The 25,489-nt window shown below is 45.2% G+C and overlaps 1 protein-coding gene across 2 annotated transcripts; it reads right to left on the reverse strand.

Annotated features, from left to right (window-relative positions):
* Positions 1-346: 346 nt before the first annotated feature.
* SCAF4 (SR-related CTD associated factor 4) lies at positions 347-25,063 on the reverse strand. 2 transcript variants are annotated; one of them, XM_041460436.1, is made up of 21 exons: positions 24,938-25,063; positions 23,968-24,051; positions 23,348-23,392; positions 22,769-22,930; positions 20,420-20,555; positions 18,064-18,203; positions 17,368-17,544; positions 17,052-17,152; positions 16,529-16,576; positions 15,331-15,439; positions 14,831-14,998; positions 14,117-14,202; positions 13,253-13,443; positions 12,259-12,359; positions 11,191-11,304; positions 10,400-10,556; positions 9,475-9,629; positions 8,539-8,701; positions 8,368-8,448; positions 8,097-8,285; positions 347-2,557 (listed from the first exon to the last, which is right to left on the reverse strand). In XM_041460436.1, the coding sequence occupies exons 1-21, from the start codon at positions 25,046-25,048 to the stop codon at positions 1,734-1,736; spliced, it is 3,342 nt and encodes a 1,113-aa protein (XP_041316370.1). In that variant the 5' UTR covers positions 25,049-25,063; the 3' UTR covers positions 347-1,733. The 2 variants fall into 2 exon arrangements, with proteins under 2 accessions (XP_041316370.1, XP_041316371.1); XM_041460437.1 differs by lacking the exon at positions 16,529-16,576.
* Positions 25,064-25,489: the final 426 nt, after the last annotated feature.

A 25,489-nucleotide genomic window follows, 5' to 3' on the forward strand; every position in this document is an offset into this window, starting at 1 on the left:
GAGGGTTGGTGCTGCTGCTGCCGTGAGGGTTATGCACAGGCACTGCTGCAGAAGGTGGCAAAGAGTTATTCCACAGTTTTCCAGGCTCTGCTTTCAGATGCTACTGAGGCAGAGAACAGGGGTGGGATTTGCAAGAGCAGAGCAGCCTTGTGTCTCATTGTCTCCAGCTCTTTAAGGAGGTGTTCTCAGTGAAACAAACCCTTCCTCCTTACAGAGCTGGGGCAGCTTTTTCCAAGGCTCAAACCTCGATGTGTGGGACAAGGCAATGTCCCGTGGGCCCAGCAGGAAACAACCAGTGAGGACACGAATTTTAACACATGGAAGTTGAGGTCACTACAATCTGTAAACAGGTTCTTTCTCTCTTTATTCTGCTATTGCAAGAACATAAAAATAGATGTCCTCTCCCCAGTCCAGAGCTCCACAGTGGCTCTCCCACCCTCTCCCTCCCCCAGAGACAATTCCCTCTGCCGCAGGGCAGCTGTGAAAAAGGACTGATGTAAGGAAGCAGCCGCCCTTCCCCTGGGGCAAAATCCCCAGCTTTAAAGGTAGAACACACCTATAGCAAGGAGAAAAGAAACCACTGAATACGCACAGGATTCATACACTGGCCCTGCTGGGGTTATGGGAGCTCTGAGCCACGGCCGAGCCACCTGGGGTGGGCAGAAATTCCCAAAGTGTCCCTGCCCCAGGGATCGGCCGCGGAGAACTACAGCTGCCAGGACATGGAAGTGCTCTGCAGAGGAGGTGCCACAACACCCAGGAACACCAGGAACACCCTCTGTCCCCAGCGCAGGGGAGCACAACCTACCTCTGGCAGGGTGAGGAGGGGCCGGCGTTCCCGCAGGAGCAGCCCTGTGTCCATGGAGGAAGGGCCAAGTCTTGTCCCAGCCCGCCTGGAGAGCCAGGCTGGAATTGTGGTGCCTCTGAGGTCTCACTTCCAACCAGTACAAAAGCTGCAGAGCGGGAACTGTTCAGCCTGGCACGCACTTTGTAACCTCAGAGCAGATGGTCGGTGCCTGAAGGTGTCACTTCTTAAAAAAAGGCAAATTAAAGGCAACAGGAACCACAGAACCAATTGAGGGGGGGAGGAAAAAAAAATAAAGCAAAGAATGGATTGCATTGCAAACACTAAAACAGTTAACTCTGCAATTAACATCTTAAAACTAACTTTTACCCGGGGTGGTCAAGTAGCTCATTAAAATGCAGCAATCTAAAACTCCAGAGGACTGTTACAAATAAAAATTCACTCCTGTGAATCGCTACACAAACAGATGGATTTCCTTTAACAAACAGAACCAAACCAGTCTAATTTAGACTCCAGTACAGCATTAACAGTTCCAACTTTAGGCTGCTGAACACTCCTTTTCCACTTCAGTGCAGCGTAGGAAGAATAGCACACGTTAAAAGTTTGTTACGAAAATAGAGTTTATTAAAAACACATCCCTATTGTTTTGAGGAGCTTTCACCGTTACCTTTTCTTAAATTAAAAAAAAAATAGAAAGCACTTCTACTTCTGATTCGTAAACTTTTTAAAGTCAAAACTTTAAAAAAGTTACAGCAAAAATGGGTAATATTTTAATCATCTCTTCAGTATTTTATGTTATGTTGTGGCTATTTTAAATAGAAGGGAAGCAATCAAATTGCTCACGGTGCCCCGCGTCGGGGGCGCAGGGCGGAAGCGGATTTACAGCACTGTACAACTAAAGCTCGACGCTCCAGGCCGGGCTGCGGCCCTAGCGCGGCGCCTCCGCCGCCGAGCCCGTGTCCTTGTCCGCCTGTTCCAGGGATGAGGTAGCCTCGGGCGCCGGCTCTGGCGCGGCTTTGGCGCCCGCGGGTTCGGCGTCTCCCGCAGCGAGTTCTGAAACAAGTTCCGCGCCCTCCGTTTTGCTGCCGTGGGACTCGTGGTTTTTGTCGCCCTCCGCCCTGTCTGTCACCTCCGGCTTCTCCTTGCCGCGGCTTTCTTCCTTGTCTCTGCGAGACTCCCGATCCCTGGAATCCCTCTCCCTGTCTCGGTGGCCGCTGGAGCGCCTGCTCCTGTCCTCCGAGTCCCTGTGCCTGTCGCGCTCGGGGCTGCGGCGTCCCCAGTCTCGCCTGTCGCGGCCGCCCAGCCGCTCGTGCTCCCGCTCGTCGCGGCCGCCGTAGCGCTCCCGGTCGTTCTCCGCCCGGTTCCCGAAGGATCTCCTCCCGAACCGCTCCTGGTCTCTGTTGGGCGTGAACTGCCTGTCGTTCCTGAACTGCCGCCCGTCCCTGTTCTCCTCGGGCCCGCCGCCGCCCGGGCCGCCCGCGGGCCGCACGAAGTGGCCGGGCGGAGGGAAGGGGGTTTTCATTCCGTGCGGGGGAGGCATCCCGAAGCCGCCGGGGCCCGGCGGGGGCCCTCGGTGCATCATGTGCGGCGGCATGTGGCGCGGCGGCATCATGGGGAAGCGCGGCAGCGGCGGCGGCATTCCCGGCGGGCGCTGCAGCGGGATCAGCCCGGGCCGGGCGCCCAGCAGCCCCGTGGACGGAGTCTGCAGCCCCACCACGGGCGCGGGCGGCGGCGGGGCCACGCCCTGGGTGCCTGCAAGAACACACAAGGGACAGTCAGGGCCGGGCACGAGGGGACGCGGAGCGTTTCCCGAACTTCGAACCCCATCTGCGCTTATCCCGGGAAAGGAGCATCCTAGAACTGCAGCGGAGCTTCCTGGCTCTCCACCTGCTGTGTGCCGCTGGCAGCAAGGACTGTGCCCAGGGCAGAAACCAATCCCTGATCCCAGAGGCTTCCTTGGGGAGAGCCTTTGCCCTCGTGCAGCCACGGCTGCCCCTCTGGCCCAGCTCAGCCTCCTGCAGCCAAAGCCCCTTCCTGGTGTTGTGCTTCCAGGTGAAGATACCTCACCCCTCCAGTCGGATTCAGACACTTCCCTCTGCTACAAACAGCAGCTGAACACCCCACAGCTGCGCAGCACCAGCAAGAGGCTCACACACAGAGGCAGCAGAGAGGAAGCTGGAACACAGCTGGAGCACAGCTCTCTGTCATTCCAGAGAAAAGGGACACGACAAAGATTCATTCCAGGAGAATAAACCTTGCAATGTTTAAAAAAACTAAAAGGAAATGCAACAGGTCATTCCTGGCTTCTTTTTAATAACAGTGTTTCATCCTTTATAGCACATATCCAGCACCAACTATTTTCAAGTTTTATTCCTAGGCTCTTCATAGGAGGAAAAAAACTTCCTCTCCAAAAATCTGTCAGATGAACCTCAGCCCACAGCTCCAGGACACAAAGAGCCAGAAAGAAGGATTCTGAGAAGAATTCTGAGCTCCAGCTGAGCCCTTCCCACCACTCCAGGGCAGATAACTCCTCAGTCTGAACCAGGAACGCTGTCCGGTGTTCCTGGAGCCCTCACACTGCTCCCCTCTGCTCCTGCTCACCAGCACCTCCTGCCTAGGAACACAGCCCCTGCCTGGGTGAAACCAGGATGAAATACTGTGGGAATTGATGCTGGAATCAGTGTCAGCAGTGAAAACTGCACTTGGGTGCAGCATCACGAGCAGTTCCCCTTCAGCTGTGGTGTTCATCCCTCCCTTGTGCAGCTTTGGCACCTGTCCCCAGCCAGAGCTGAGCCTTCTGTGCTGCCCTCTCACCACACCACTGCTTTTAGGGACATCTCTGACAGAAACCTTTTCACCTGAGTGCTCTTTAAATTCAGAGTGGAAGGAAGTTGCATTTTGCCAGTGAGAAGACTTGTGTCACATCTTCCAGCCCATTATATCCTCTCCCCTTCCCCTCCAAGCAGACACAGCTCCCAATCTTGGAGAGAAATGGTCCAGTACCAACAGCATTTGGAAAAAATTTCCCTTTCTCTAAAATGCAGAGCCTTGTCCCCTCCTGGCCAATAACCAAGTCTGTAATCACTCACTTTATACTCTTCCTGTGACAGAAGTACAGATCTGACAAGACAGATTCATAGCTAATGATGTCTCCCAGGAATTCTGAGGTTTGGGGATATTCTTGTTGGTAAAAACATCTTTTAATCTTCCTCAGAAGATTAAAACAAGGCAGAATAACTGAGAACTAAAGAGCTGAAGTTAAGCCTGTGCTTCTGCTTAGAAGCAGCAGAGCAGATGTGGGTTACAAGAGCATGAACATGAGGTGAGGGAGGGAAGTTTCACATTTAATAAGTAGAAGTCATTTAATTTCTCAATCTTATTTCTACACAAACTGCAGCACTGAAGCAACATAATTGTACCTGGAACTCCTTCATTCTGAACTGCATTGGCTAGAGAGCTGCACACTTTTTATTTTAAATTTATTTCAAATATCAACTCACTTCAGTGCTGAGGCTAAAGCAACTGTAGAACTGCTGGAGTTTCCTCATTCTCCTGACACATCAGGCACCAACTAAAAACCTAAAGAGCTGTCCAGAAACACATCCCAGTTTACTGAAAAGATCAGGGAAATTCATGCTACAGACACACACACACACCATGTCTGGTGCAAGTTAAAGTCCTCTTTTGTTTTAGGAAGTACCTGACATTCAAGCAGTTTCTTGAACTGGGTATGAACTCCCCGAGCTCTGAGAGAAACCCTGAGGTGATTTCCTGACCCAGCTTGTCCTCCTGGAGCCAGTTCCCTCACACTTGCTCCTCTGTCCCAATGTGCAAAACCACACCCTGCCTTCACAACAGATTTTACTGGTTTTGGAGGAGCAACCATCACACACCAAAGTGTCCCACGTTTCCTCACCTGACTCCTACAACACAGCCCAAAGTGCTCAGGCTGGCCTGAAGGATCTCCTGTCCAGAGAGGGCACAGGAGCCATCCTTACTGCTCTGATAAATTAGCTATGAAGCCAGATTTCCATGTCACTGTGATCCAGACCTGATCATCTCTACCAGCTGGACAAATCCTACGTTCCCTTGGAATAATTCCCACGTCACCAGTGCTGACACACCTGATTAACTCTTACACAAACTCTGCTCACTAAGTGGTTCCAGTAACTCCCAACCCCTGAAATCAGTTCCCAGCACGTGGAGCTCTGTGGTTTCTGTCTGTCCCAGCACACAAACCTCCTGGAAATACATGGAACAAGCCAAAAGCTCATGGATGCAGCACAACAGCAGCAGGGTTTCACTCCACTTTGAAGCTGCTATTCTCCAACATTCTGCATGTTCTGGAGTGGGGAATGGGGCATCCTACAGCCAGAGCATTAAATACTGCCAGGGAATTCTTAACAGAGGGACCAAGTTGTCAGTCTGGTGGGTTTTTGCTGGAGTTTGCGACAGAATCTTCCAGAGCAAGTCAAGACTGCAAAGAAAGAAGCCTGAACTAAAGGGCCTAAATGTGGAGTCACAGCTGTAAAATCTTATCAAAAATCCCAATATTCTGGGACAGTCACACTCTGAGGGGCTCAGAGAATGCCGTGTTTGTGTTTTATGATTTAATGCAGATTACAAAAATCACTTCGGAACAAACCGTCAGGGGAGCAGAGAGCAATAACTGAGCTTGCACTGCCTGAAGTGAAGGCCAAATTCAATGGGAACTCCAGAATAACTTAGCTTTGATTACATGTTATGATCCTTGCAAGAATTTGGGTAAAAAGAGCATTAGATCAGGACCTACAACTGCAATAGGGTGTATTTCATCAGGATAACAGATCACAGAATCTGAGTATTCCAAACACAGCACCTACAGTTTATTTCTAGCCAGAGCTACAGCATTTGCTCAGTGCTGGGAACACGTGGGCCAATCCCAAAGGATTTAAAGGCTGTCATTTCCTGCAGCAGACACATGTCAAAGGAGCCTACAAATACCTGCTCTGCAGATCATTTCAAACTCCCTGAGCACACACTCACTGAGCCATCACAGCCTGGACTGTTCTGTTTCCATGAACAACGAGGTGTAGCAGCAGACAGTGAGGTCAAGGGCACAACTAAATCACAACAACCTGAGGGTGGGCTTAGGAAAAAAGCACAAAAAATCCACACCCAAAGTCCAAGAGGCATCACTCCTCTGAAGCACAACCACGTCCTGGCTGGAAGAGATGAAGGAATTACAGTGGAGGCACAAAGGAAATCAGTGGAGTTGAGACAGAACTTATGAAAAGGTACGAAAGGTTGCAATAATCCCTTCAGAATTACTTTGTAATGTGTCCTCCACAGAAAACTGCACCAAGAGACAAGAGGCATTTTTTTAAGTTACAAAAGTTATTAAAGATCTCCTGGCTTTGTAGGGATTACAGAAGTGTTGCCAAGCCAGAAGTTTGGATCCCTCCCACAGCCTCTTCCCAGCAATCTTCATCCCTTGAGTCCAGCCTGCTGCAGGAGCTCCCCCTTCCTGCCCAAGTACTCAGAACATTTCCTCATCCTTCCCAGGACACTCTCTGGCCTCCCACATGCACAGCTACACTCAATGCAAGAGAGAGTCAAAGTGCTTTTAAGAAGACTGTAGTTTGTGCTAACTTACTGAAAGGTTTTGAAAAGCCAGGACAACTGATAGCACCCTTCTATCTTCAGTCACATCCAATATTATCATCTGTTTCTCCTCTTTTATCAGACTGAACAGTGCTCCACAACTCCAGAATGTTCAGGATGGGTTTTCCATAACCCTTTAATTATAAGTAACTTCTTGAAATTAGACACTCCCCACCATCCAATGCTACTGCTTTTAGGCAAACACACATATTTCAGGACTGCTCTGGGAGTTCTAAACCCTCCCCTCACTGACACAAGTCACTCTGACCACACAGAGAACTTTATCTGCCTCAACCACTCAGTGAATGAGTTAACGAAAGCAAAGGCAAGTTCTTGATTTCCAGGTTTCTCAAATTCAGCTTCCTTGGATTTCAGAGAATAAAAAGCAGCTGCTGTCCAAGGAACTGAGCTGGGTGTCTAATTTAGTTCAGTCTTCATTTTGTAAAAGCTTTTTGTTATGAGTGCAGAGATACAGCAAAGTGCAGAGGAGCCTCACACATTCCAAAGGCCTGGAGTATGAAGTGCAGGTTATGCTGTCCAAGACATGAAACTCCAAAACTCTGCTACCTCTACAGAAAGTGCCATTCAGCAGGAAGGTGTGGATTTCTGAAATTCCTAACAAAATCCCCTGACTCCATGGTGTCACCACAGAGTTTCTTAAGCTTTTCTCTGTTTTAAAAGGGTCTTCTGTCAAGTTTTCAACATGAAGGACTCATAAATCATAGTCATGGATGGAAAATTTTGCCCTCACATCCAATAGAGCAGTGAGCTCTCAGGGAGACAAATCTCTGATTTTCTTCAGTCATCACTGAAAATTCTGGGAAGAAACCCACTAACACAAAATTAGCTTTTCATTCATTTCTTAGGCTCTCATGTTGAGGCCTAAAATCCCATAAATGCAGTAATCTCAAAAATTTGTAGGTAACAAGTCTTTGGAGTAAATTCTTGACACTGGCTCAAGCCATCATAAAATAAGCATTTCGCAGAGTTCTGTAACAATTCACACTCCCTTTCAAAACCTGACCAAGTCTGTATCCTATTAGGAAAAGTAATTTATGCAACATACTTCCAGTACCCTGGGTTTGCTAGTCAAAAAACCATTTGGTAATATTTAAATAATATCTTCTTAAAAAGGTTTCAGGACCTGTCCTATTGCAGGGCTGCATAAAAGCTTTTGGTTTTCTATTAAAGCAATTTATTCCATACATAACAAGAATGTACCCCATCCTCAGAGATTTCAAAAATACACTAAAAACAGTTTCCCTGCACATTAATTTTATACATCTAACAGGTGAGTCTAAAACCTGGTTCCTATGTCATACACATGTGTTGCTGTAAGTTCACTTTCTAGACTGTACAAACCTTCACTTGTTAAAAGTGGACAGCATTTGAATTTGTAACTTACACATCATGGCTTTGTTTCTTCAGAAAACAGATCTCCAGTAGTAAAAAATATTGACTGACTGTTTCTTCTATGTAAAACTAAGCCTTTAAAATTGATTTCAAAGCCAACAGTAGGACAGAAATTTCAGCAAGTTGAGAAGAATGTGCTTCCCTTTCCCCTGAGCTCTAAGTCAGTAGCCAAACCAATATGGTATTAAAATGCAGGGACCAATGCAGTGCAGAACTTACCCAGGAGGGAACTTACCAAGGAGTGGAACAGCCTGGGTGACGGGAGCAGGGACATTGGTAGGTGCTACAGGAGGTGGAACAGTGCCATAGATTTTGGAAGTGTCAGTACTTTCAGCATTCCCTCTGCCTCCAGAAACTACTGTTGGGATGGGATTTCCTACAGACGACTCCTTCGTAGTGTCCTCATTCCCACCAGTTGCTGTAGCTGAGGAACAAGGCAAGGACACATTGAACACCAGCCAGCAATCCCTGCAGGATCCCTGCTTTCCACAGAGCCCAACACTTACAGTTTGGGATGTTCACTGCCGGAGTGTGCGGGACAGAGACCGGAGGAGTTATGGGAGGCGGTGGCCCGGGAGGAAGGAATCCTACAAAAAGCAGAGCAGAGCCCTGAGTGTCCCCTGCCAACCCCCCGTGCAGCTCTGGCCCAGCAGGGCCGGCTGGCACACCCCACAAACCTGGAGGTAAATGCAGCGGGTTGAAGCCGGGCCGGAGGAACGGAGGCGGCGGCGGTGGCGGCACCCCGGGGGCAAATCCAGGAGGGGGGATTCCTAAAGGTGCTGTGAAAGCAGGAGGCTGGAGTGCACCAACCACGGGAGGCCCTGATGGATGGGGGGGAACCTGGGAAAAAGGAAGGGGAAAGATGGGTTACCCCAAGAGTGCCCCAATGACTCTCTGTCCTGCTGGGGATCTCTGCCTCTGCCCAGCTCCACCAGGACATCTCAGCGACCTCAAATTCCTCTGCAACAAGGGGACACTTGCACAGAAGATGCAGGAGCACTCCAGGAACTTCCATCACAGAAAACACCAACACCAGCCCTGTCTGCCTTTGTACTTAGAGAAGGATTTTCCTCTGTGCTAAACGGGTAGTAATGTGTGTCAATAACTCACCTCCACACACCCCTCACTCAGTGCCTGGGATTCATTTGCACCCAGCGTTATGGATTTCCAGACAGGATCCACTGGAATGCTCACAACTTCAGAGCAATTAAAAACCTCTGCTTGTCTCCTTCTCACTACCTGAGTTTGCACATTAGAGTGACTGGTGTTTCCTTTTCCTTTATTTCTGATTTATATCAAACTCTGAATTTAAATTAGCTCTGATTTAAGGGATTCTACTATTTTAACACTGACAAGAACTACTGATATAAAAGCAGTGGAGTATCTGCCAATAAGAAAAGCTTTTAGGGGAACATTAATTAATAAAACAAATAGCAACAAAAAAAAGCCAATCACAAAACCTGAAGATGCAATTCAGCCCTTCTATAACAAAGATTCTGCTGCAGTAATTTCTCTGTGACTGAGAGAACAGAGTTCCCACTCACGGCATTCCCTCCCTCTCTGAATTCTTATTTAAAGCGAGTTTCTGTTTGTTTCTGTGGAACAACTCTCACCTGTGGAGGAGGTACTGTTATTGGTGCAGGCATGGGAACAGGAATTGGGACAGGTAAAGCTTTGGGAATAGGTGACACTGGTTCATTGTGTGCAGCTTCTGCGCCTCCATTCTGAGCCACTTCATTTTCAGACTTCTTGGGAATTCCCTTCCACTCTGCCCAAAACAAAATCCCAACAGACACGGGTCAGACAAGCAGTGCCACGTGAAACATGCTTAGTCATGTTTACAAAAATACTAATTGAAAATACTCAGGTAATAAGCACCACAGAGCTAAGAAGCATTTATACTGTTTCTGACAATAAAAATTCCAAAATCATTTAAACAAAGCAAACACTGAAACAGCAAATAAACTTGTTCCTTTCAGTAGTCATGTAACAATCCTTTGCACTGACAGTGTTCATATATACCCAGGATGCTGTTACATTATCTGTGACAAAAACTGCAAGGCTCTTTGGGACAAGCCTTCAACAGGTTCATTCTATTGCTCTCAGGCAAGAAGGCAGCAGCTTTGCCACTCATTTGAGAACTCATTTCTAAAAAACCCAACATCTTCAAGTCTCAAACAAGGAAAAGGAGAATACAACTACAAAGAATTGCAGCAAAATAACAAAAATGTCAAATATAGCTTTAAACATAATTTATGGAAGAAACAGCTCCTGTTGTCAGAACTTCCTGGGAAAAGCCAGCTAAGCACAAAGAGGGATCAGTGAGGGGGCACTTTGGGAAAGAGAACACACTGACATTACGCTCATGATTCATTACATTTTTGTTTAAAACACACAACGGATTTTTGTGAGTTCAGCATGAGGAGATGCTACAATTAGAGCACATATACAATAACCACCAGCTAATTGGGCAAACTGGACAGAATGGCCAAACCCTGAAATACAGGTTCAAAAACAAAACATGCAGTAACTCTGTACCTGGACTAAGGGTCTCGTTGTCCAGCATTCCTCCTTCACAGAAACTTTCAAGATCTTCAGGTTTGACTTTGTCCCATGGTATGTAAGTCACACCCAGTTCTACATCCCAATACTGCTTGTAGTCTGGCTTTATTCCTTTATTCAGAGCCCAGGCAATCTTGGGTGGGGAGAAACACAAGTGGTCAGCAAAATGTTTCCATTTTAATGGATTTAATACTTCATTCTCACAAAACAGCATTAGAGGGTAAACAGTTCGTATTTCTTGTCTTGACTCTTGCACACCATTTGTAAAAATGTATAAAGCCAGCTTCTTCTGATGATCCCCAGCCACCAAGATTAATTCCATTTCCCTTTGGAGGACAGTGTCACACTAATTTGACATTCTACAGAAGGAAGAACTTCACTAATTGATGCATATTTCCTTATTTATTAGTACTCTTCGTAGGATTATAATACGTAATGAAACTCTGTTAGGAGACAAATAACAGGCAACAAGAAACACACAGTGCCAGTCCCCTGTAAAGAGCAAAAGGGCACCCTTTCTGTTGATTAGACAGATAATTATTGGCAATCTTTCAAGGAAACTGATACAAGGTTCTACTAATCCCACTACAGACCAGGAACAATAATTCTTTCTCAAAAACCAGTTCACTGATTCGTTTTTTTTCAGGATTTTAGAGAGTACCATCTCCAGAACTCATGTAAGTCTGAAATACCCCAAAGCCCAGCACAGATGAGAGGATGACAGTAGTTACAGCAGCTTTGGAAAGCCTGATGTTTTCAAGCAGTACCTTGATGGATTTCTGGTTGACTTTGAAGTTGCCTCGGCTCAGCTTCTGGAGGGCTCTGTTGGCATCTTGTCTGTGCACCATGACAATGTAGGCACATCCTCTGGGCGGAATCATCTGCGTGGGGTTGGAGGGAAAACGTTCATTTTGAAGGTAACCAACAGTGAACACACACAAATGCTCAGTTACAGCAAGCTGGGACATTGGGGGTGTTCCAAAGGGGCTGTGGAAGTATGGAGGAAATGTTAGCTTAAGAGGCTAAGAAAGCCAGTACCTTCTGGAAATTTGCATTTCTAGTGAACTGAGACTTCCACAACTTCTGAAAACCTCCAAAACTCTAAAGTACAGCTGACTTTTGCATATTTAATCCTTTTAAACTGCTAAACAATAGTGTTCATGTAAATTCTAACATCTGGCAATTAGTTACTTTGTGGAATGCACAACAGTATTCCCTTCACTCTGCCAGCTGCACCTCCACATTCAGTTCTAGCTGCAGATTTGGCATCATTTTTATTTGCAATGAATTTGAGGAAAAAATCTCCTATGCTCTTTTACAAAATTTGGGAATAGGAAGAAAATTAGTCACTTATTTTTGTTTGAATGAATGAAATTTTTGAAGTTACTGGAACAGCTATCATTTATATATAAAATATCCTTAAATACAGCAAAATAAAACAATAGTCCTCTGTATTTACGGCTAAAATGACAGAAGAGCAAAAAGAACACCAGCTGAGAGTCCATGATCCTATAATCAAATAAAATGAAGCAGCCAAGGAACTCAGAAGCATGGGATGCAATTCTGCAGCCATCATCCTGCAAGGAAAGCAGGATTTTTATGAAAATGGGGTAATCTTCTGCATTTTTATACTGCAGGAAACCAAAGCAGCTCCCTTCTTGTTTGTGTACAAGTCAGCCACATGATCTGAGTGCCCACACCGAAAACACGAAGCTCAGGAGATGAGAGGCCAGCTCTTTGGAATGGATCAGAAATTACTCTGCCTCAGAGCAGCCTGAGAGATGCTCTGCACCCAAGCACATCAGAGCAGCTGACACTGCACCCCTTCTACTCACATTGATGGACTCAATGGGGCCAAACTCCTCCAAGAGACTTCCCACATCCTGCTGAGTTGTCCTTTTGTCCAGCTGTCCTACCCAGAGTGTGGTACTGCAAACTACAAGCAAGAGTTAGCACAGGTGGTCAGAGCTCCTTACAGCACAGATAACCAACTCTTATCCCATGCTGAATCCAGGGTAACAACCAGGAAAGGAGCTCAAGGTATTCCCCAGGCTGCAGATTACTGCAGCAGCATTGAACACTCACCCAGGTTTTCCACCTGAGAGATAAAGAACTGCAAACTTTGGCAGCCAATGTGACAGAACGTGGGAAAGATGCTGGCAGCAGCACATCTCACAGCACTGCCAGGGAACTTCCACTGAGCAGCTACCAGGCTCTGCAGGCCTTTACACCCCTGGGACCGTCACTCACCAGGTCTTGGCTCTTAAAGGCCTCTCTTTTCCCTCTTATATAAGAAAGAATGTTTTTATTTTACTTTATGACCCTGGAGAAGATTCCATACTTCCAAGGAATATTCAGAAGACAACTACTGTGTTTGGTCTATAAACACTGGCAAAGCCAGGATTATATCAGAAATCCAAACATCACCCTGTGTGCTTTCCAGGTCAAATCTCCTCTTCAGGTTGGAGAGATACACAAGACTGAATACTTAGAAAAATTGTAATAATTTACAATTAACTCAAATTGATTTTGGTCAATCTCCTTCACCTTATATGTCTTGAAGGAAGGAAAAGAAAAACACGGGGTTTCAGCTTTTTCATATTCTACAGCCCAAATATTTCAAACGTGGAGATACTCCAGAAATGCTAAATATGAGTAAAGAAGCACAGGGAAGTGTGGTGAAATTCCTACCGGGAATCACAAGGCAGTTAATCTCAGTTCTGTTTGGATGAGCCTCGGAAACCACAACAAGCAGCATTAAACCCAGGGAACACAGAAACCGTGAAAATACCGGGAGGGGAGGAGAGGGAGAGGGAGGGGAGAACTCACCACTGACAGTCTCTGCCTTGATCTGGGGCAGCCCCTTGGAGCGGCGCTCCTTCTCCCGCTCGCGCTCGCGCCGCTCCTGGGAGCGGGACTTGGGCGAGCGCCGGCGCCGGTCGCGGGAGCGCGAGCGGGAGCGGCGGTGCCGGGAGCGGCGCGAGCGCGAGCCCGACCGCGAGCGTCTCCTCTTGGGGGACCTGCGGGAACCAGAGCCACGGTGCTCAGCGCCCGGCAGCCCGACACGGACACGCAGCCTCAGTTACAGAACACCCAAAGAACACATCAATCCGAGCTCGTAAATTACTGCAGTAGCTGACTCCTTTCCCATCTCTCATCATGTACTAATTTTGTCCTGAAGGTGACCACCAAAACTGTGTCCACTTCAACGCAGGGAAAGTTACAACTGCGTCAAGGAGGAAAGCGTTTATTGCTTTTACAAAGAAATGGCTAAAAATTATTATAAATAAATTCTGCCACTGTAATTGTATTTTGCATCGTGTTCAAGTTCTAAACCACGCCAGGTGTGGAAGATCTTCAGAGAAATCATGTGGAGCTTGGTGAACAAGACTGGCAGCTAAGCGGAGAGTGGAGCCAGATCTGCTTGGTCAGCTGGGATGTGACACGGGGACCAGTGGCACACAAAGTCACAGATCACACGTGTTTTCATAAGAAAAGTGTTTTTAGAGCACAGGCAAATTAAACTATCACATTCTGCACCCTAAAATCTGGACTGGACTAAAAGGCATGAAGTTGCTCTCTCCCAGTGAGAGAGAACTTACAGATATCATATTTTCCCTAGAAGGGAGATGACTTCAGAGGTTCATTAATCTGCTTTTCATTCCTGCACTAAAAGAACTTTCACTCATTTACCTTGATGCAGATCTAGACCTTGATTTCCTACTGTCAGAAACATGCCGTTTTCCCTCCTGAATGGGTGGCTGTTCCACTTCCATATCCTAAAACGTGAAATTGACAGGTGTTATGGGTGAGCAGGACAAGCATTTTATTTCTTTTTATGCTCAGACTAAATTAACAGCACTGAAAATATTCTCAATATTCAAATGTGTGAAATTAAAGAGTAATGTGACTCAAAAGCTTCACTCTGCAGGGACAGGGTCCAGTACTGTATGTACTTAACACACCCACTGAAAAGGCACCATAGAAATAATTTACACAATTCCCATTTTCAATGTGCAAATTATTGGTTTTCCACATTTCAACCCATTTCAGCAACACCTGCATCTCCACAGAGTATGATTCTATTCCTTAAGATCAGTCAGTGGATCATGCTCCATCATCAAAATCTCAGGCAAAGTGAGACCTGCAACTTTTCTCCAAGATGTTAGAAGAAACTACTTTAAGCCTGAATTACGCTGGAGACAGGAAAGGCCTAAGTCCTGGAGCTCTCCACTTGTCTCCCAGCAGAGCAGAGACAATTGGATGTCAAGGACAAGGATGTCTCCCCTCATAGCCAGCTGTGTCCTGGTCATCCTGACACTTCTGCTCCAGGACAATCCACATACATTTGGGGAAGATATGTTTGAGAGCACCTGAGTTGGCCTGTTCACTGCAAGGGCTGCTCACCTGCTGGTGGGGTTTCTGCAGGTGTGGTTCAGCCTGGACTGGGAAGGGAGACTGGAAAGTTGGCTGCACTGGTGCTGCTGGAGGCATCACTGGCTGAGCCATGGGTGGGAACTGGGGGGTAGGCAGGAGACCAAAGCCTGGCATCTGCCCGTTCGGAGGAAGCGGCACCTTGGGAGAAGAAAAAACACAGAATTCCAGCTAGGAGAAGGAATTACATTTGCTTTCCCAGCAGGCTCAAGTAAAGCTTTATGTCTGCTCAGAAGTCACAACAAAAGATGGGGGAAAGATGAAGCAGGCCAGGCATTTGGGCGTAGAAGTGACAATCTTGTCCTTCAAAGCCTGACTAGGACAGACACAAAAATATGCTTCTTTGGGAGGATGGAGGGCTAAGCCACATTCACTCTTCACCAGCAGGAAAATCACTTCCTTCCTGCTGCACCAAAGAAAACAGCAAAGGATGGAAAACACAACAGGGGGGCAAGGGAAAAGCCTGGGGTTACCTGGTGCCGCATCGGATCCTGCTGCATTCCCATCATCCGCTGCTGAAAAGGATCCATGTTTGGGAGCTGAGGGAATACTGGCTGTTGCATGCCTTCTCCTGGAAACCCACTAAAACCAGGAATATTTTGGTGAGACAACTCAGCAGATGCACAGATTTGTCTTTATTTTACAGATTTCTATGCACATTTACACATTCTTGCTGTTATTTTAGACAGAACAATTATCTTTACTATGATCCTGTTTCCAACAAAAAAAAGAAAAGGAAGAAAGTGTGGCTTCCTGATCTTTTCTCCACTCTAAGAGCAGTCCATTCACATTTGCAGAAATGCTACACAAAGGTTAGAGTCTCTCTCTCCCCTGTAGTTATATGAGCTTGCTGAAGATCTCAGCCTACAGAAACATTTCAGGAAGGTTTTCTGCCTTGGGCTCATTCTCTTCCTTTGCAGTTCCTCCTTTGGGAACAAAAGAAGCAATGCTTTTCTCCTGGAGGAAAAGAAACTGGCTGTATTTTGCTGCAAGAAAACACTTTGGTTTGGGAGGGAACAGGGCAGAGCAGAAGGGGGTGGGTATCACACGAGGATTATTACAGGGATGCCCACCACTTCCTGATTCAACACACAGAATGGACAGTGCTCAGGGAATTCTGGAGGTCTGTGCAGGTAACAGGACCTGCTTGCAGGATGCAGCCTGTGCAAGAAACTCAGCAGGATTTCAGGGGGATAAAGGAATTTGCTGGTGATGGGAAATGGAACTTTGCAGTGTCTGAAGACAATTCTGAGAAGGTTCTGGACAGATCAGTATTTTACAGAGAGAATTACTGAGCCTGCGTGCCCCAGACGGGGAACACTGGAATGCCACCCTCAGGGACACCTTGCCAGCTGTGAGGCACTACCTACAGAACATAAACATGCCCACAAGCCTCCAGCTGGGCAGACACAAGCAGTGCCTCTGACCTACCTCATCTTTCTGTACTCCAGAGCTCCATCTGCATTCTAAGGCAAACATTATCCATTTCCTTCAGAGAATCTTAAATGAGCTACTACTCGTGGACATAAAGTGCTCAAGGTGAGAGACACAGTCAGAAAGCTGATGACAGAGTTAGTGGTTCTGGTTTTGAGAGCAGGGTTTAGATGCAGATACAGAGAGTAAGACATGGGGCCACATACTGAAGCAGGGAAAAAAGAAATATGGACTAACCCCGGCATTGAGCACCATCCAGCCTGTGCACTGAATGAGAGAGAGGTCCTGTGGAAAAAACTGGGATGTGGTCATGTCATTCCAGAATTTATCATAATGCATAGCAAAAGGAAAACAGGAGCCTGAGCTTGCTTGTGCGGGGACGGAATGTTTGCCAACATAAAACTGTAAAGCAAATTTTCATCTCTTGAATACCATAAACTATCACAACGTTTGGAACAGCAGCTTTTCCCCAGCCAGTAAAGCAATCCAGCTGATCAGTGATGCCCTGACACCTTCAGATGTACTATAAAAACATGGAACTCATCTTGCAACCAAAACTGAGCTTTTCTCTACAGAACACAGTCCTCCACCATTGAGGCAAAACCAGCTCACCAAAGTAACGAGACACAAAAACCACCCCACCAAAACCTGTTAACAGTGTAGCAGATAAACTGAACTAACTTGGAATTTTAATCTAATTTCTAACCTAAAAACATTTTAGGACAAAGATTTCTTAGTTTTATTATGACACAGAACTTACAAAGCTGGCTGAGACACTGAAGGGGAAGGAGCTGAATCTTCTTTCTTTGAATCTTCCACAGCTTCTGGTTCATCATCGTAGTCAAACCGATCTAGCAGCTTCTGAAAGAAACCACATCAGGACAACTATTTTTTCTGTATCTTACTCAACTGGCAGCCAAAATATCTTTATTATCACATTCATACAACTGATGCAAGCTCTGAAACTAAAGGCAAGGTTAGAATTGCGGAAAAATAGAAATCTAGACTCCAACACAAAATAAAAACGGTCCAAAACCAGATTTCTTCAGCTTCAGAAAATGCAAACCAAGACCTACTTTGTCAAATGATGTTTTCTGCTCAGGTGCTGTGAAAGCAGCTTTCTGCTCTGGGGGCTGTGCTGCTGTGGTTTTCAGCTGAGCAGTAATAGCTTGAACCTGAGCCATCACAGTGTTGTCTATGACCGGTGACTGGGGCTTCTGAGGCTGTTGGAAGGTCTGCAGGATTTGCTGGAGCTACAGAAACGTGAGACAGTATGAAGTGAATGTCCTCATATAAACACCAAGTATTGAAAGAGTTAATAGGATAAAAATTTAGAGTTAGTAGAATATCAATTTTATGTCAATAGAGATTGTGGCAGGGGACGAACACAGCAACAACCTGGCTGAACTGTGGAGCATTTACAGCAGGACCACGAGTCCCTTTTTAAATACTTTGGTGACAAAGTTCAGCAGATCCCAACGTTGTTCAGGACAGGCCCTTCAACACAGCACACATTTAAATGGACTGAACAATAAAATTCCTCATTTTCTTTGAGATACTCCACCTGCTCCAGAAACCCTGTTGCTGCATCAATTCCTAACTAATTACTTAGGGACATAAAACTGAGTATCATCAAATATCACAACTACTGGATGGAAGAATTCAAATACCCTATCCCGCTGAAGACATTTGGGAAGCTCTTTTGCTTCAAACCCAGGCTATCAATCCCACCATTTCCCCCAGGAACTGAAGGGCATCAGTGAGCAGGTTACCTGCTGTCCTTGTGTCGTCTGGAACAGCTGGGCTACAGCTGCAAAGGCATCGGAGCTGGGCAGCTGCGGCACGGCGGGCACTGAGTTCGCGGTCACTTGCGGCGGCTCCGAGGGAACCTTGGCCGGAGGGGGCGGCGAGCCTGGGGGTTTGCAGGAACACAGGAAGGGCTGTGTGACTCCACAAGGTCCCTCTTGCTCCCCACAACAAGTGTCTGCTGCCTGCACCCCCCTATTTATCCCAAAAGGGCCTACTTGCAGCACCACAGCTGCATTTTCTGTTGGTTCTGCCATGAACCGCTCCGCTCGCTGCTCACACCTGCACTGAGACAGCAAAGCTGGTCCCACATGGAATTTTAGCTCCCAGCTCCATGTCTGTAGCTGAGCGGGTTTAGAAAAGCTCTCACCACTCAAACAGCATTAGGCAGTGAACTTCAATACCCTGAAAGTGGTGGTTCTGCTTTCACAGACCCGGACTCATCCTTTTGGATCAACCTCATGGCTCACTGGAAGAGCAGCTGAGTTTCTATCAGTATTTTCCACCAGTAACTGAACCTTTGCAGAGAAGTCTGGCAATAATTAAAGGTTTTTAAGGATTACTTCACAGGTAGTTTTCTTTGACAAAGTTTGTTCACATGTCCCTTTTGCACGTGCACATGCCACACCTGCAGCTGACGGATAAATCCTCCCACCAGGAAAATGATATTTACTCATTTTTCCAAGAAAAGACTCACAATTGTGAGATCACAATTTAAGACATGCTATTAGTGCTCCCATTCTCTCTGCCTTACAACACCTTTTTTAATAAACATCTTGCCAGTACCAAGTAAATTAGCAATAATCCCATCAATTCCTACATACTGTGAGTAACTATTGTTCACTAGATCTGTTTTAATGGACATAATAAACCTGTACAAGCAGTGAGTTAAAAAAAACCTCTACAGACAGAAATACTTAGTTTGAAACACTAAGCAAACATGTTTGCCTTGCAATAGCAGTTCCTTTAAAGCCCTTCCTCTGTTTGCAGTTCAAATAACTCCAGTGTTGACAGGCAGCAAGCATAGGCAAATGTGTTGAATAATACTTTCCCAGAAGTGCAATGCAACATAAAAATAAAGCAAAAAAGGTATATGTTGTTTTTAAATATATAAAGTAACTCCCCAGTTATTTCCTGAATGCATTCAGCAGGATATTTGCTTGCTCAAGGGAGAAAATTTGCATTTCTCTCTGTCTTTATGGGTGAAACAGACTCTACTTCACATGATGCATTAATATATTTATTATTATTATTATTATTCATTAGCATATTTATTGCAGGGCCAAATTGCCCCCTCTGGTGCATGTGAATAACCTCACTGAAGATCTCTGTAGAAGGCAGCCAACCTGTTCACCACTACTGAGGAGACACAGAGCTGGCCAGGCAGTGCCCCTCACCTGTCCCAAAATTCAACTGTACAGCCACCATTCTGCCCCCAGGCTCGGATGCCAAGGCATTCCCTGGCCCTGCCAGGTTTAGAAACCCTTTAATGGGATACACTTCCCTGAACACAGCTGGAGATGATTTCATTGTTCACCACACCTCACTCCCTCCACTCCATTTTCCCAGTCCTACTCCATGAGCACAGTAAATAAGGAGGTTACCAGAGCTCAGTGTGAAACACGAGTGCAGAGCCAAAAAGCTGCTCTCTGGAGAAAGAAGGAATTGTGGAATGCATATTCCCTGGAACCTGGCTCACAGCTTTGCTGTGGCACTAAATAGGTCAGTGCAGGCACTGTGGGCAGGCTGGCACTGCTGGGCTCTGCAGGTCCGTGCTTCTCAGCCAGCAGCCCGTGCAAAATCCCAGGCACAAACGTTCTCTTTGAGAACCTGGATGTGGAACACCAGCCCAAGGCTTCCAGGGCTGCACACTCAGACACTGACAGCTGCTGCTTTCAGCTACTAAGCTGACTGAAAGGAAGATGAAGCTCTTTAACATCTAAGATCCCACTTACTTACTTGGATTCTGGCATTAAAAAATGACATCAGAATCATAAAATTGAGAAATCACATAAAAACATTCCAAAGCAAAAGAAAAAAGAGTATCTGTTTAAGAGGGCACACCAAAGTCACCTGTATATATATATGCATATATACATGATAAACATTTAATATACTTCCCAAGTCAGTATTCTGATGCTGATAATTTCTGAAGTACAATATCAGTACTTATTTAAAATGAGTTTGGCTGCTCATTGTGACAAAGCTGACTTTACTGCTATGTCACTGCTGGAACTAAGAGCAGGCAGTTTGTGCTGAAAGCAAACAAACAAGCTGTTGCCATTTGCCCTTTGAGAGCAGAAGTTGAAATGTCATTCCTACCTTCATTGTTAGTAGCATTCTCTGCCATGGGTGCAGTGGCACTGGTTCCTGCTGCCATATCCAAGAGAGGCTGAATTATTTCAATTTTAAATACTCCATTTTTCTGCCAGAGGTTCAGGACACGAACTATTTTACTCTGTTGAAACAAAAGGAAGCACCAATGCTGAATCCAGCTTTCTTAAGTCACCATTTTACCTTCTGTATGCAGAGAAGGTCTGAACAGCACTTGACATAATCACACCAACTTAACAAACCCTGTGTCATCACAGAGGGCAGCAACACCTTTGAACTGGCAAAGATAAAAACTGCCAACTTATTTTACTGTCAAAGCAATCTGTGACATTTCCCTAAAACTCCTCTGGCCAGTCAGAAATCCAGGTGCAATGTACAATCCAGGACATCATCATTTCAGCCCCACATCTACACAGGGATGAAACAATCAGCCCATGTGACCAAAAAGAGAAAAGCAAGATGAGCTGGAAAGCCTTCAGAAGAGAGGGACAGTTAGACCAGAAAATGCTACCACAACCCTCTGAAGTCAGATTGAGGGCTCCTTGCTTGGTACTATCCCTAATTCTATGTTAAGGCCAGAAACTGCACCTCCATCCTTACCCAAAAGATGAGAAAGCAAGTGAACCACATCCTCACTGATTACTGCAGGATTAATTTAGAATCTCTGATTGTCAGCTGTTATTTTAAGCTCTATTTTTTTTTTTTTTTGACGTGAAGAACAATGCAGCTTCCAAGAACAAGCTGGAAATTGGCCTGTCCTTCTTCAGCCCAGCATTCAAACAAAAATGTCTCAGTAGTTGTGCTGCTTCAGCTGGAACATGCAAGCAGGTAGAAGGCAGAACACATGTTGTATTGCTGTCCTTTCTGCAGACTTAGTCATTCACTTGCACACATGTAAGCTTTAAGTACCTTTTAGTTCAAATGAATTGATTCTGTTCTTTCACTGTGACTCACTTATATACACCCATGTAAATCCACCTCTAAGTGATTAAAGAATTTTACAAAATGTTTGCTAAAATAGCATCCATTACAGAGAAACCTGAAATGTCTATTTTTAAGTAGCATTTTGGTATGAAAAACAGTTAACATTTTTTTGATTTGAGTATTCTATCTCTCCAGAGAACTTGAAAATGATACAAAGGCCAAAAAATGGGTAAATGTAATACTCTTGTTTTCAGTCACATTAATTTTACAGAAAAGCTGTTTAAAAATAAAAAAGTACCATTACCCTCTTCAGATGTCCCCCACAGTTGTTGAGAATCTGCAGATAAGGGTATTTTGTTTTTTTTTAGGAACTAGAACTTCATCAAAGCAAGTGTGTTTTAACAGTACCATTACCCTCTTCAGATATCCCCCACAGTTGTTGAGAATCTGCAGATCAGGGTATTTTGTTTTTTTTTTTTTTTTTTAGGAACTAGAATTCATCAAAGCAAGTGTGTTTTAAATAATAATATTCCCTATTTCAAGTAGTTCCATGCAGGAGACGGACAGTCTCATTCACTCAGATGAACAAAATGCTAATGCAGAAACAGAAAGGAGAAGGGACTGCTCTGTTTCACAGGCTAGCAACCCAGGAGCTCCTAAATATCAGATTCAATGCCTGAAGGTCTAAATGTTCCACATTAGAAAACGGCAGAGAGCATCAAAGCCTTTCAGGAGCTTATTTAGAGAGTTAGAGAGGAACTCAGGTAGAAAAGGAGTATTTCACCCTTACAAGGAGAAAGGGAGTAGCTGATTTTCTGGAAACCAACTGGCAGCTTCTAAAACACACTGTTCTGGGGAGTCTCAAAACTGTTCTGACAGAGGTCACAAAAACCATCTTCTTTGGACCATCAGGAATTTACACCACTTTCTGAGCCTCTGTTCTATTAAAAAGTACAGCAGAACTAAGAAAAACGAGGCCTTAGACCAGCCCTGACAGTGTTGAGCATCAACAAAACTCAAGTATTGAACTGGAAAAGACTGAAGAAATCAACATGATGATTTTCTTGGAAAACATTTCTGAACAGAACAGTCTCTGCCTAGAAAACCAAAGCTTCTCCTGCAATGCTTTCTTGTTGTGGCAGACACTGCCTTCCAAAGGAAGCCCTGAAGGAGCCTCAAGAAGAACTTCTGGCACACTAACATGCAGTGCCAAAGTGTCTGCATAGGCAAAACAACACTGAAGAGGTCAGGCAAAATACATTTTAAACTTGAATTTGCATTTAGCTGTCATCTGATAAGCCTCAGCAGCAGTCACCACCAGGGTCAGAGAGAACCCCCAAATCACTGCCACAGGAGTGCAAGCACCAAGGCAGCGCCATCAGTGCACAGCAACACGTGGAGAGCTCGTCCTACCTTGTCTTCAGATGGACACAGGTACAAGTACTGGAATGTGGCAGTAATATTCTTAGAGAATCTTGGCCCAAAGACGTCCTTGTCGGTTCCGAACTGGTGCCGGGACTGCCGCACGATGGAGTCGATGACGTACAAGCCCGGCACTTTGTACTCCGGCTTGCACTGCAAACAGCACAGAGACCCCACGTCAGCCGGGGGGAACAGCCCCTCAGAGCCTCCTGCACAGCAGCCCGGGGCTCAACACTGCTCTGCCCCAGCCCCTTCTTCTGCCAGCCCAGGCAGGCATGAACACTCATGCTCTGCAAGCATCTATTGTCCTAGCGATGATTCATTCCAAGTTCAGCACCTCCAGGTTCCTCCCCAGCTGCTGTGGAGGGAAGGTGGGAAATCCCACAAGTTACTGCTCTCCTCCCCCCCTAAATGTATTATGGAAAACTACAATGTGGAACCTAACGAACCAGAACCAGAATTTCTTCCCTCAATCCCTAAGTAACAGAAGCCTTTCTGGTTATTTACTAGCATTATTAGCAATATCTAGCAAAGCATATCGATAAATTTCTTTTTTTTTTTACTTTTTACCTTTTTGATAAACTTCTCCACAATCTGGACAACATGCTTGTAGAGCTGGAAAATAAATACATCCATTCATTTATCATCTCCTCAGCAGCAGCACATCATTTTAGAAACATTTTAACTCTTTGTGCTTACTACCATTTCAGAAAGGCTACAGAACATTGCAGTCACATTCCAAAAAGGAGAAAGTTCCCAAACAGAAAAATATTCCGTGGGGAAACCCAGACACAAGTCAGAAGTGTGTCAGTGTGCACACAAGGCACAGAGCTTGCCAAGTATTAGTGAAAGCTTTCTGGATTTATTTTCTCTGCAATCCACACCGGTTTCACATGTTAAGGTGCAGCTGCATCTTGCAATATTTGGTTTTATTACACAAAATCACAACACTCGAGTGGGTGTTGCATGAAAAAGCAACGACTCAAAAAAAATCAAGCTGGCATTTTGCTCCTAGTCCAAAATCAAGGGATGATATTCACCACCCACTTGTTTCTAGACAACAGCCTTAAGAGCAACTAGAATAAACCAACCCCAAAGCTGAGATTGGGAAATCCTGAGTATTTACTTACAAGTGAAATAATAAAACATTGCTGCTGTTACAGTTTCATTTTTGTTTTGTTGTACTTTACCTTAATAGCTTTAATGGCAGCTTTTGTGATGAGAATCATCTTTGCTCGGGAAATAGGAGGTTTCATCTCCATCAGTGAGAAGAGCTAAACAGAGAAAACAAACATTAAAAATGCATTCTGAAGTTCAGCAATTAAGCAAAAACAACATTTCAGGTGGCTGATTTGATTCCTGCCATCCCACACTGTGCATGGCCATGCTGCTGGCTGGCCCTGGGAGAAGTGGCTGTTTCACACAGCCAAGGAAAGCAGCATCGACCAGGTTACTGCTGAAAAGAAAGGCTTTAACTGCCCTGCACACTTGGCTGCCTTACTCTCCAAACGGCTCCCAGGGGAAAAGTTCACTCCCCAAGGAGAACCTCTGCAGAAGTTATAGATATTATATGAAGTTTATAGAGGTTTATATGAAGTATATAGTAGTTATGTGTCATCTTTATAGGTGACATTGACCATAAGTGAAAATAAGCATTAGCTCTACGTTTCAGAAACTGGGGGAAACCAGAACTGCACACAGAGATGGACAAAGAAAGCTGAGCATACACACATAATTGTTTTTACCTTGAAATATTCCTCACAAACCACAGAAAAAAATGGTTTGTGTTACATAATTTCCTTTTTGTCTTCATCATAAAGAAAAAATTGAGCCCTTGAATGTGAGTAAAAAATGTCATCCATTATTTGCCACACAGCAAAGTAGGAGAATCAAAGTGTCTTCATTTGTCAGTGTAATGGAAAGTAAGATGTCATTTAAAACTTCGTCTCTTATGTTATTAATTAAAGTTCCAAGATACCAACTTACACAGATTTATCCACTGTCTCAGTTAAGGAAAAAATATCAATGAAGGAGATAAAAAAAATGGCCACACACTCAGAGAAAAGGAAAGAGTTAACAGGGCTTTGAGTGGTACAAAAGGAAGCCTTACATCTAGAAAACACCAAGAGTAGGAAATTTACTTTCTTGTTTTGTATTTACTTTCTTAATTTGATTCCTATTCCAGGAGACAGGACGGAAGAAAAACTGTCCTTGCAGACAGTGGTAGCCACATGCCTTTTCCAACACCAACACAAGACCATGACTTTTCATTATTCATCCCCACAAAATGCAAGTTCTTGTGCCAGAACGTTGGGGTTTTAAAGCCATTTCAGCTGTAAGAGATACTTCAGCTAACATCACTGCTTGCTGAGAAATCACAGTATGGACAAATAAAAACTGCCAAATAAAACACAGAAGGAGAGAGGGGTCTGCGAGCTGATATGGGCTTTTTAAAAAATCTGGTTTTCAGTTTAGACTTAAGTGCTTTAGAATTAAGTGCAGAGACTCCTGATGAACAAAGTCAGTGCTATTATTAAAACTCAGGAAAATCTGTTTGAAGAGGTAATGAAAGGGGGGGAAAAATCCAAAGCCCAACACCCACAAACAAACCACCAGAAGGCTCAAAAACTGAGATGGGGAGGAAGAAAAAGAGCCAGCATTACAACAAGCATTCCATATCCCCTCCTTTACCCATGAAGGAGCAACTGGTTC

The sequence above is a fragment of the Pyrgilauda ruficollis genome, unplaced genomic scaffold (genome assembly GCF_017590135.1).
Source record: "Pyrgilauda ruficollis isolate IOZ18807 unplaced genomic scaffold, ASM1759013v1 scaffold143, whole genome shotgun sequence".
NCBI lineage: Eukaryota > Metazoa > Chordata > Aves > Passeriformes > Passeridae > Pyrgilauda > Pyrgilauda ruficollis.